The following is a 12,758-nucleotide window of genomic DNA, read 5'->3' as shown; positions in this document are numbered from 1 at the left end:
AACTAGAGAAGACAACACACGGGGACAGGGAGATGCCGTGGTTTAATATCAATTTAATAAAAAAAAAAATTTAAAAAGCAGGGTTTCGAGAGCTGCTTTAGCAAGGGGGGGTGGGAATTAATAAGAAGAAGAAGAGGAGGAGGAAGAGGGGAAAGAGGAGCAAGAAGAGAAGATGAAGTAGCTAGAGGCTGGCGAGCGGACCAGAGGATGATGGATGAGTGAGGGAGATGGTTTCAACTGGGCTTGACTCTTATCTGGATATTAGAGTCGTCTGCTTTGCCATTAGCCGCTAGCAGCTTGCTTTTGTCGTGGCCACTGCTACTGTAGGTTACAAACGAAGTAGACGTAGGAATTCGAAGAAGAGAAGAGCGAAAAGGCGTCGAAATGTGAAATGCAAAAAAAAAAAAAAAAAAAAAAAAAAAATAAGACAATAGAAAGGCGTTGTCGCAGTGGTGGTGGTGGTGGTAGTAGTTAATAGTGGTTGGTGAGATCAGTTCGTTGCGCGCGTGAGAATAAGTGGGTATACGTGACTAGCCAAGACGAGCCAGAAACCAGCTAAGATGAGACCAGGCGGAGAGAAAAGGTCGTAGTCAATGAGAGTGGATCGCTGATTCACCTGGCAGATGGCGGGTTGGCGTTGTCAATGGCGTTGGCTGGCGGATGAGACAGTAGTAGGGTTAGCAGCGTAGTATGGGGTAAAACGAGTGCGGGATAGCTGCCGATGAGGGATGAGATTTGGTGCTAAGATCAATTTAACACGCGACAGCATTAGAGAAGTATGTACAGGTACATTGGGTAGCAGATGAGAGTTGAAAAGAGGAGAGTTGCAGTCGAAAGGATTCGAAGCGAGGAGGGAGACCGTAACAGATCATGTAAACGAGCTATTGGGAGTCGACGTACCTGACATCACTGATTCCTACCGGAAAACGCTGTACCTAACTACTGTACATCCCATCTATGAATCAAACTCACCGGTGGGGGTGGGCGGGTGGAATGATCATTTTCATTTCGTATAGCTTACGCCAACCAGTTTGCGTCTGGACGAGAGAAAACGGACCGCGGTAGAGACGGAGGGCGACAGAATGAACAGAAGTAACTTCCAGAGTCTTGATTTGTACCGTGACAAAGCCCTTGTGTCTCTCACTTTTTTTTTCCCCTCGCTAAAAGTGGGTTAACTAATCTGAGAGTTCTTCGACCAAGCTCTCTCTGCAATCTGTCAGCTTGTAATTCAGGGGGGGGGCGGGTAAACCAGTCGGGATCTCATTGGCTACCAGTGTACCCCAAGGGACTAAAAATGCCTTAACACAAGCGCATTCGTCTCTCCGTCCATATCTACTACATTCATACATATACAATAAAAAGAGATATAAATGATCCGTCTGTGGAAACACGACGACACGTTTATTCTCTCTTTCTCTCAAGCATCATCATCTTCTACGGTTTATGGAATGTGCAAGACTCCGGGCAACTGGCAACGTCCGTTTCAGCTGCCCTACAGCATCGATAACCCTTTCCTTGACCCCCGGCCGTCCAATCACATCCCCATGAAAACTCTCTTTCACATTCTTCCCCAGAACCCCGGATTAACCGACATAAAATAAGTTCCCCACACAATAACCAGCCATCCCTCCCCCCACCCCCACATGTTCCCACGTTTTAATATATACTCACAAATCATCCTCCCATTTTTGACTATTTCCCTTCTTGGCTCTCTCGATCGAAGCAAATTGCCCCATTGGACCGCTCCAAGCCTGTTGTTCAAATGGAACTACGACAGAATGAAGAAAAAGAAACCATTATGATTTTCCTAGCCCTTTGTTTCTTAATTCCTTAGTTTTACGCCACATAGGACGGGCCCGGCAGTTGTGTTTGGTCAATCTTATATTACTTCCTGCCTGGCTGGTTGCGCCACCATTCGCCACAGCGTTGCACTGCTTACTTGCTTAGTTTGCTTAGTGTTTGAGGTTACATACCATGGTTCAGCGACGGTGGGATTTTGGTTCTCCCCCACAAGAACGAAGCGCGGGAGCGACAATCTTCTTCTTCTACTCAAGCCCTTGTCTTGCCTTGTTTCTGGTCATATCACCTGCACACATTTGCTCCCGCACAACCAATCAACAAGGTTCGTTGACTTCGGATCGCGTCGAACAGGTTTAACTATGCGCACATCCATGCCTGATTGCTCCCCCCCCTCCCCCCTTCTTTCCGGTTAATATTATTATATTAACTCAACTGCCATTGGCTATTCGATTTATTATTTACTGGGATTCTTTCAGCTATGAACCTGGTTAACCTAACAAACTAACAGTACGCCGTAAGTCTCAGCTCAGGCACGGGGGCCCTTGGAGACATCTGACTCCAGTGTTGTCAAATCAACGAATCGGCATGTCTCCTCCCCTTCCCTCCCCTTCCCTCCAACCAATACCCCCCTCCAATACACCTACACCCACATATTCGTCCTGGCCATAAGGATACTGTAGATGTTACATGTCAACCTCTCCTCCCTGCCGGCTTCAAGGATTTGGATCCAGCCCTGCAAGAACGAGCGTAGAACAACTTTCCTCCCCGCATCCACATGCGGCCATAACTTCTTCGTTTCGTCTCGTCTTTCAAATGCCGGGACTGCACAGTTTAGTTCTGTAGTTCTGTAGTTCTGTGGGTCCCGGTAAGTTCCCGCCGCGATACCACGGCGCCGCCTGTGTATTTCGTATCGGGTGGGGGGGGGGGGGTGTTGTATGATGTGTATGTATTACGGGAACGAGCGTCTCTGCCGTACCATACATAACTTACTGTGGCTTGTAACCGACATGTATTTCCACGAAGCTTTTCCGGTGTGTTTTCCAGTATTTATCTCCATGCAGTAATTTTCAATGATGACATCAACCTTGGTCGGCGATCCAGTGACTCCCTGGGCAATGGGAGAAGAAGAAGAAGAAGAAGAAGAAGAAGAAGAAGAAGAAGAAGAAGAAGAAGAAGAAGAGAAGAAGCAAAAAGGAAGAAACGTATTAATACCATTCACATTCACCTGTTGTGCATCTTTTCACACTTCCATCGAGCTGCTGCTTATCCAGGGAACAGCATGATCCCACTCCGCCTGTGGCCCGGCGCCCTGTGCTTGTCGGGGCCCTGCTTGGTTGAATGGGGTCAATTGGGAGCTCTCTCCGACCCACGCGTTGTTGAGGAATGCTACGACATCCATGCCGTCAAATGCTAGCTACTGCACCATCACAAAATAAAATAAAATAATAAGAATAGATTAATAAATAAAATGAAAATAAGAGTATGAAGCTGACTGGTAGTTGAAAAAACCTGCTCTCCTGGATGCCGTCAAATTATGCTACATTACATCATATCTGGACAGCCCGATTTATTCTTCACCAGTGCTTCTGCAGACAGACAGACAGACAGACAGAGAGAGAGAGAGAGAGACAGTCCCGGCTTCAGTATCTCCGCCGTCTAGCTGCCTTTTTTTTTTTTTTTTTTTTTTTCTTTTTTTTCTTCTTTTGCCGCCGCTTATCTCTCCCCTGTGTCTGTATGCTGTCCCATCTATGGGCTTGACGAATATAAACTTCTGTTACAGCATCATCTATTCTACCTTATCCTCTTCTGCTGCTACAGAGAGATCCTCGCTGGACCTGTGGCGTTTGAGTGATATACACAGTACGATAAACTCCCGAGGATCACTCTACGGACAAAGCTTCTTCCCAAACCAATTTCATTGTTATATACGTCCTCTTATCTTCTTATCATCTATTGCCTCCTTCATCGTCCCTCATCCTCATCCTCGTCATTCAACATCCCCCATATCCCGCCCCCAACCCCAATTCCATATACATTTACACAATACGCCACCCATCATGCCCTCCATAACCCAGCCAACCCCCATCCCGCGCATCACAAAATTCACCAACTGCCGTATCCCCCACAACGACCAGCTCATCGAGCAAGATCTCTGGGTCGACTCCTCCTCCGGCAAGATCCTCCAGGACCAACAGGCCTTCTACGAATACCAGCTGTGTCCAGACCAAATCATCGATCTGGGCGGCCGCATCCTGACCCCCGGCTTCATCGATGTGCAACTCAACGGGGCTAGGGGTTTCGACTTCTCCGTGCCGCAAGCTACGAAGGAAGAGTATGATGCGGGTCTGCTGAAGGTGAACCAGGCGCTGGTCAAGATGGGCGTGACGTCGTATTTGCCTACGGTCACGAGCCAGCAGAGCTGGGTGTATAAGGAGGTATGTATCCCATATAGACAGATTTCCCCCCGCCCCAAGCAATTGATATCTAAACGTTCCTAGGTCCTCCGGTCCCTCGGCCCTTCCGGTGGATCCCGCCGTCCCGTAGACGGGGCGGAATCTCTTGGCGCCCACGTCGAAGGGCCCTTCCTCAGCCCCGGCAAAAACGGCATCCACAGCCCCAGCGTTCTTATAGCCGCCAACTCAGGTTTCCAGGACCTGATAGATTGCTACGGTGCCGAGAACCTCCTCCCGCCAACCACCAGCAGCTCCGATACGGATCCCGCCGCAACCCCCACAGCCACTTCAGCCTCCAACTCCGCCTCCGCCTCCGCCGCGGCCCGCACAACGCCAAATATAAAAATGATCACCGCCGCCCCCGAAGTCGGCCTGATGAACTCCCTCATCCCCTCCCTCATCGCGGAGAACATAGTCTTCTCCATCGGCCACTCAGACGCAACCTACGAACAAGCCCTCGACGCCCTCGCCAACGGCGCGACGATGATAACCCATCTCTTCAACGCCATGCGGCCCTTCTACCACCGCCATCCGGGCATCTTCGGGCTTCTGGGCCATCAGTCCCCGCATACCAAGCGGCCCTTCTACGGCCTGATTGCCGACGGCATCCATTTGCATCCGACCAGCATCCAGATTGCATACAATGCGCATCCGAGGGGGATGGTGCTTGTCACAGACGCGATGAAGCTGTGTGGGATGCCGGATGGGGTGTACGAGTGGACGAACGGGGAGAGGATTGTGAAGAGGGGCCCGTTGCTGACGCTGGAGAGCTCCGTGAATGGGAATGCGAATGGGAATGGGGAGGTGGGGAAGATTGCCGGGTCGTCTGCGACGTTGATTGAGTGTGTGAATAACTTCAGGAGGTGGGCGGGGACTGGGGTTGTGGAGGCCGTTAGAGCCGTGACGGAGACGCCGGCGAGGATGCTAGGGCTTGTTGGGACGAAGGGGGTCTTGGTTCCTGGGGCCGATGCGGACATGGTTGTTCTGGGGGAGGACGAGGAGGGGACGCTGACCGTTGATCAGGTTTGGAAGTTTGGGGTGAGGGTTTTCGATCGGGAGAAGGATGGGAGGGATTGGATGTAGCTGGGTGCGGTAGTGTGCATGCTCGATTGCCTTTTTTTTCTTTTTTCTTTTCTTTACCTTTTTTTTTTTTTTTTTTTTTTTTTTTTTCCTCTTTTCCTAAAAGCGAAGATGATATTCCCTTCTTGCAACTGACATTGACAGCCTTTACATCTCCTTGCTTGCCTGCTTTCTTCATGCATTCATCACTTGTGACTTGCATTTGTTATTATACTGCATGACTATGGATATAACAGATTGAATACTATGTATAGAGATACTTCGGATACCAGGCATTGCCTTGTTTCCTCATTTCATTCTGCATAATAAAAGGAGTTATATTTGTTACAGGTTATTCTGGTTTGGTTTCAGCTCTGTTTGGTGTTGTGTCAATTTTTGTCTGGTTCGCCCCTTTTTTCTCACTGCTACCCTCCCATGTAGTACTAATCGTGCCTCCGCGCACCTACACCTTGTGTGGGTGCGCCACAGCGTAATGATAAAAACAGTGTAATGATAAAAATATCAACTTCTTCATTAATCAATCTTCAAATATTAATATATCACCACCACCATGACCAATAAGATAGATGATCTTGAAAAATGTATTCAGAGTGTTATTGAAGTCTATAATGACAATTGAAAACAGAAAATCCTACCTCTGATGTGCAAATTCAACATTTCATATCAATATCTTTGAGCAAGAATCAATGGAAGAAAAACATGCAATGCAAAGACTGCACTGAACAAGAAGCTTAGCAAGAGCCAGGAGGACACATTAAAAGAGTGAATAGCTCATATGGACAGAAATAATTGCTTACCAACCACAGAGCAGATTCAAGATAATGTGAATCTCATCCTCAAATGCCATCATACTGATTCTTTAACCTCCCTACTCATGATCAGCAAGATGTGGACCTATTGATATATACAAAGCTTGGATGAGTATAAAAGAGTTAAGCAGAAGACAATGAATTTGAAAAGAATTGCTGTTGAGAATATTAGCTACATCAAGATGTGATTTAACTATTTGAAAATCTTACTTCAAAAGTATGTGTTTCAAATCTGTGATATCTACAACTTCAATAAAATTGACTTTCAAGAGGATCAAGAATATGGAGAATGAGTTATTACTGCTTTTAAAAACTTCAATTTAGTTATAACTTTGTCATATTCTTGAGAATTGATCACTGTGATTGAGTGTATTTCAGCAGATGATGAGATATTGAATCTCTTCATTATGAAATTCAAAACTCAACTTGAAGATTGATATACACAAAGCAATCTACCAGGCAGATATACAATTGCAACATCAGATACTGGCTATATTAATGATGAAATTGACTTTGTATGAATTTAGCACTTTAATAAGATCTCTAAAAAACATCAGCAAGACAGTCATCAATTACTACTTCTTGACAATCATAAATCTCATCTTATTGAAGAATTTCTACAATACTGCAATCTCTACAAAATTATTCTATATGAATTTTCTTCACATTCAACTCATATACTGCAATCTCTAGACAATGTGCCTTTTTAGCAATATAAGCATTATCATTCAAAGACAGTTAATCAAGCTATGTGATATGAATATGAGCAGTATGAAAAACATCAATTTCTATAGAATTTAGTTAATGTCTGCAAAAAGACTTTTTAATCTTCTACTATTTAAGCTGACTTCATAGATTGTGATATTATTTCATTCAACTTACAATCTATATTGCTTAAGCTAGATTCAAAAATCTCTAACTACTCTGAATTGCAAATATATAAAAAAAACTTCTTTTCACTGTAATCAAGCTGTTCAGATACTGCTTCATCACAATTATTCTCATTTAAGATAATTGAGAAGCTACAATATCATATTCAAGTAACAAAGAAAGCAATGCAAGATATGAAGAATACACTTGATTTCAAATCACCTCATCTGAGCAATCAATTGAACAAGATTTTCCAAGGCAGTCTTGTTTAGATAGAACTCAATACTATAGTAGAGAGTGAGATTGAAAGTTACTACCTTGTAATCAAACACTGCAGCACTAAAAATACATGTCAGCAGGTTCAAGTAGGAGGTATACTCACTGTCAGAGATGCAAATAGAAAGATCACACAATGTAAAGAGGAGGAAGCAGAAAAAGAACATTATAAGAGAGTTAAATATGTTGAGAGAGCTTTGAAGAAAAATGCCACAGATCCAACTCAACAAGAGGTTAATGATATATATGAACATCTCACGAATAATACAGCTACTATGGATGATATAGATAAATTAATTATCATAGATTAGCAGCGTGGTGATGAGATATTAATTTTTGAAGTTCTAATTATCCATATTTTTATCATTACACTGTTTTTATCATTACGCTGTGGCACACCCACATCAGGTGTGGGTGCGCGGGGCACGATTACTGTACTATACATAGCTTCCTCCTCTTTTATCACCAGCATTAAAAAAGAAAAGTTTTCACGATGCACATTGCCAATTCAAATAATACAATAAAGCGAAGCTAACGTTAGTTCTAACAAAATAAGAATGTTGTGTGTCTGCATTACGCAATGATGTCATCCATGTCATCTCACCCGATAAATGTAAACTTAGATAAAAAAACTCTGCGTCGGTGAATGCCAGAGCATCGAGAGTTGACCATACGATGTACGTGCTCAATCCAAAATAGAACTGGAAAACGACGAAAATAAAGATAAAAAAAAATCAAAAATCAAAAATCAAAACAATAAATCTCTCACTCCTTTCTTTTGACCCTCTCCCATCTTCGAAAAAGCATCCCCGCCTAGTCAATGACCAAGTCAAACGCGGTGTCCCTTTCGAATGCAGAATGGAAGTTGATTTCATATATTGAGTGCGATGGGGATGCAGCCGAGGGATACAAGGCCGTTCTGTTGAGACAGAGTTAAGTTATACGGACGGTACCGAAAGTATATGCGCAAAATGCAAACGGGGGATATCTACATGTCATGTGCAAGTAAATGAGAAACTTACCATTTTGCTATCAGCGCAGCATACATACGGCATTAGAGTTGCATCCATTAATCAGATCAAGGTTTAATCCTCCATTCATCGGTTTGCCCGCTTTATTTCCATTTTAAACATCTCTCCGGTCAGCGCAATCATCCTATATTCAGTAAAGAAGTGGCATCGAAACTTACACAGAGTGGCAACGGAGAACCCACTCTTCCCGCCGCCCTCCGGATCTAACTCGAACATCTTCAGTCCCTGGATGACCAGCCTGTCCTCGCTGGAGTAGGTGGCCTCGCAGCATTGTGGGACAGAATTGCAGTTTGCGCTGCTGGGCCTGCCATCGCGGATGGCGAGCGGGTTAGGTATGTCGCGGGGCTGATGGGATGGGGGCAGGGCGACGACGTTGACAATACTGCTGATAAAGGCAAAGGCGGAGATGGGGAATTGGAGCTTCATGCTTGCGGGAGGTGTAATGGGATTGGTCGTTGTGAGGGAGGAGGGCGAGTAGCTCTAGGATGTTTTGTTAAGGAGTGGATAAGTAGTTGGTGTGGTGTATCTGGGGAGGAGAGGAGGGGTTGGGGAATGAATGAGAGTGGGGACTTGTGTGTTTTATTGGATTAATGACAGGATGCTTTGTATTGCTTTTAGTCCCGAAGGAGAAAGCAGAGAGAGGGAGGAAGAATGAAAGTGTCAAAGAGGGTTATGTAGTAATTCCCCTCCCGGAACGGAGGCTTGATTTTGAGAGCAAAGTTAACAATGATGCCGTGGATAGACAGCAGAGCATTGCCCTGGGAGCTTTCTCGTTCTGCAGAAAAAGGGTTTCGTGTTGGTGTTGGGTGCCACATGGTCAAGAAGCTCTAGGAAACGGCCCAGTTCCCCAATTCTGAAGCTTTCAGCATGATCTCAGCCAATGTACCGCGACCAGTGAACAGTAACTATAGGATCGTTATTTCGATGTTCTGACTGGGTTTGAATAAGAACAAGTATACATCGCTCAGGTAAACATGGACCATCTGATGTGTAACGTTCATCAGGGGCCGCCGCACTTTGACTGCACATAGCGGAGTTTGAAGAGTTCGAGTTCGATATAAATGTACATGTTTCAGGGACTATGGTAGAAACCAATAAACCCATAAGAACCCCTACCGGCCCGCATTGCTAATCGAACTAACCGTGCATGAGGTACCTGCATTCGTGTCAACAGGCTTGCTGATTAGTCGATGCGAAACAAACCTTGGTGTGGGGCTGACTCCAGTTTTTTGACAGGTTTCATGCCGGGTTAAGCAAAGAAATTCAACGGTTTATTTATTTATTTCTTTTCTTTTCTTTATTTTTGGATCATGGGAGGATATGACCGAACGTTATATCGACATCGAACTAGCAGATGGGTCGAGGTTTCACAGGTGGATTTTCATACGGCAAGGCAGAGAAAAATATACACCATCAGGATAGTTGAACGGCATACTTGCGTTTCATATATAATGCTCCCCACATTTAATGACAGGAACGAGGCCGTGGTCATAAAACAGCTCTGGAAGTCGAGCTAGCAGACCACATACTTTCAAGTCCAAGAAACTCACAATCTCTAGAATGACATGGAAAAAACCTGACCGAATGGCAGGTTTGGTTCATTGCAAAGGTTGCTAACTACGAGAAAACGACTGTATAACAGTGGAAGAGGGTCACGTGGTGGAGGGCCCGACCTTGCAACTAGATGCATTTTTATAACAGTCAGGGCTTGGTGCCGACGCATTTAATCGTTTTCGCCAGCTGTTCCGGCTTTGCCACTGAGATGGGGAAAATAGGCGTGAGAAAGGAAACGGAAAAAGGAAAGCCACCAGATAATTTCTCTATTATGCCTGTGTACCTTGGAGATGTTCGCAAAGTATCATAACAAGAATCTTCCCATCCAGCATTGGCCCAAATACTCTTTGCGATCCCGCTCTGCTGCCAACGACAACATGCGCAGCAATATAATATATATATATATATCTATATATATATATATATGGTTAATAAGACGGGATGAGTAAGTATAACCAGTCAACCAGGCAATCTGCGAAACATTCGAAAATGATTTCGTTTGTAGATATGGAAGTTAAAAAAGGAATCCAAAAACGCAATGTGAGTGTCAGGGTTATGTATACAGCCCTTCAAAAGAACCATCATAGTTTAGGAGAGTGTCTCCTCCATCCCGCTTCCTCCGCAATAAGCTCCGCCGCCCGCTCACCAATAGCCAGCACCGTCAACATCGGGTTGATGGTAACCATGGTAGGAAAGACGCCAGCATCCGCAATGCGGACTTTCTTCAGCCCCCTAATCTTCAGCTGCGGATCAACCACGGCAAGCGGGTCATTCTGAACATCGCCCATCTTCGTTGTTCCAGCAGGATGGTAAACAGTGTGGGCAGCACGCCTCCCGTACTCGCTCAGCTGCTCGTCAGTCGTTACGTTGGGACCGGGTGCAACCTCTCGCTTAATCCATTCTTTAAATGGGGATTGCTGTGCGACTTTACGCGCCGCCTTGAACCCAGCAACGATGGTCGCGGCGTCGTAACCTTCTGGATCGGTGAAGTAGCGGAAATCAAGCGCGGGCTTCACGTTTGGATCGGACGAGGTGAGATACAGTCGACCCCGGGAGCGTGGGCGGGGGATATTGGGTGTCATGCAAAAGGCATCTATGGGGACGTCGTACCCGAGACGCTCAGTGTTGACGCAGAATGGAATTTGGTAGCAGTGCATCATGACGTCTGCGGCATCCCCGTCAAAGCCAGCTGAGTTGGTAGGTTCACGGCGGAGGAAAATGCCTGCGTCGGAGTCCATGGTGGTTTGGTTGGGGGGAACGGGTTGGTTAAGTTCCCAGATGATGATTGTTTCTGGGTGATCAAGAAGATTCTCGCCTACACCGGGGATGTCCTTCACCACGGGGATTGAAAGAGAGGACAGTTGCTCCCGGGGGCCAATTCCAGATAACAGAAGCAATCGAGGGGTATCTACTGATCCAGCACAAAGGATGGTCTCCCTTTTAGGATTGACGGTCAATTTCTCTCCAGATTGGAGGGTAATGTTGACCCCTGTAACGGTATCATCCGCAACATTGACCCGAGAGACCCAAGTATCCGTCAAGATGGTCAAGTTTGGATGTTTTTCCTCTCCACGGAGCATAGGATGGATGTACGCAACGCTTGCACTGCTCCTGCGCCCATCATCAGGATTGTAGGCAACGGAGAAGAAGCCTACGCCCTCTGTCAGTTTTCCATTGGAGCGGATTTCCTTATTAAAGTCTTCAATGATAGGAACATGCAGAGCAGTGGAGCAAGCTTTCACCCAATCCTTGCATAGCTGGTTCCGGTGCCGAGCGTGTACAGGTTGGATAGTCGTGCGAAGGTTATCCAAAATGCGGGTAAAGGTTTCGAAGTCCCAGCCCTTACAACCCATGCTCTCCCACAGCTTGCAATCATATTCAAAGGGGCGGAAGGAAATCAGGGTATTATGACTGGAGCAGCCACCAAGCACCTTGGCCCGTGAATGCCGAATATAGCTATTTCCTACAACCAAGAAAATGAAAAGACGAAAAGTAAGCACCATGAGAAAGTCGTAGATGGTGCTGTCGATTTGATGCACCATTCAGGTCATCACAGTTGGCTGAGTTGCAGAACCGTTAGCAACAGCAAAAGAGGGAGAAAAAACGTACCCATCGGCTGCTCAGTCGTTGGATAATCATAATCAAACTGTCCTCCCAGCAATTTGAGCCAATCCTTGAGCAAGAGTATTCTGTCATCTTTGAAATCGCTGGGGCCAGCCTCGATTAGGAGAATCTTCATCCGTGGCAGATATTCAGCCAGCCTGCTGGCGATTACACACCCTGCTGTTCCTCCACCGACAATAACATAGTCATAGCTGTTGACATCAGCGGCAGGAATATAAGTTGTTGTTGCCATATTTTCAGTCTATTCTTTTTCTTTCTTTATCTATGCTTCTTTGATACTCGTGTTGAACAGGTCCCAAGATGGGAGATGGAGGTCTTGTTGAAGGACTTCACTGCTCGACGATAGAGGAAATTGGAGTGGGAAAGGATATTATAACCTTGCTTGACTTGCTGAACCATCAATGATGATCTCTTTGAATGATTCGTGTAATTGATACGGAGCTCTTCGTGGAACGACAAGCTTCACTCTTTCTGCGGATAAAATGATCGGATAAAGAATATCTAATAAACAGACGTTGAAGAAAGAAGGAAATTACCCTTTTAATAGAAAGTCGCCAAGGAACAAGTCGAATTTCCAAAGAATTTTAATTCGAAATTCCGGATCAACCAAACGCAGGGATATGGTTGGTCGACCAACTTTGAGGAGTGGAAAATCCAGAATCGCTATGCTCCAATAATAGAACCAAGGTTCTGACCCGAACATGTCAAGATTTTTAAACTAAATCAGTTCCACAAACAGAATTTTCCCCAGGAACTGAGTA

General features: G+C 45.5%; 4 protein-coding genes across 4 annotated transcripts; 1 reads left to right on the top strand and 3 right to left on the bottom strand.

Moving 5' to 3' along the window:
• Nucleotides 1–2,440: 2,440 nt before the first annotated feature.
• Nucleotides 2,441–3,199, bottom strand: PADG_00408 (uncharacterized protein; the record flags this gene model as incomplete). The annotated part of the gene is made up of 3 exons (XM_010758035.1): nucleotides 2,441–2,622; nucleotides 2,791–2,908; nucleotides 3,047–3,199. 3 exons carry the CDS (start codon nucleotides 3,197–3,199, stop codon nucleotides 2,441–2,443), a joined length of 453 nt encoding a protein of 150 aa, XP_010756337.1.
• A 658-nt stretch (nucleotides 3,200–3,857) lies between these two features.
• Nucleotides 3,858–5,336, top strand: PADG_00407 (N-acetylglucosamine-6-phosphate deacetylase; the record flags this gene model as incomplete). The annotated part of the gene is made up of 2 exons (XM_010758034.1): nucleotides 3,858–4,235; nucleotides 4,299–5,336. The coding sequence occupies 2 exons, from the start codon at nucleotides 3,858–3,860 to the stop codon at nucleotides 5,334–5,336; spliced, it is 1,416 nt and encodes a 471-aa protein (XP_010756336.1).
• Nucleotides 5,337–8,385: 3,049 nt separating this feature from the next.
• PADG_00406 (uncharacterized protein) lies at nucleotides 8,386–8,745 on the bottom strand (the record flags this gene model as incomplete). Its single annotated transcript, XM_010757511.1, has 1 exon — nucleotides 8,386–8,745. One exon carries the CDS (start codon nucleotides 8,743–8,745, stop codon nucleotides 8,386–8,388), a length of 360 nt encoding a protein of 119 aa, XP_010755813.1.
• Nucleotides 8,746–10,454: 1,709 nt separating this feature from the next.
• Nucleotides 10,455–12,229, bottom strand: PADG_00405 (uncharacterized protein; the record flags this gene model as incomplete). Its single annotated transcript, XM_010758033.1, has 2 exons — nucleotides 10,455–11,836; nucleotides 11,983–12,229. 2 exons carry the CDS (start codon nucleotides 12,227–12,229, stop codon nucleotides 10,455–10,457), a joined length of 1,629 nt encoding a protein of 542 aa, XP_010756335.1.
• Nucleotides 12,230–12,758: the final 529 nt, after the last annotated feature.

This window comes from Paracoccidioides brasiliensis (genome assembly GCF_000150735.1).
Source record: "Paracoccidioides brasiliensis Pb18 unplaced genomic scaffold supercont2.1, whole genome shotgun sequence".
Lineage (NCBI taxonomy): Eukaryota > Fungi > Ascomycota > Eurotiomycetes > Onygenales > Ajellomycetaceae > Paracoccidioides > Paracoccidioides brasiliensis.
This window is presented reverse-complemented; position numbering and strand designations above follow the sequence as displayed.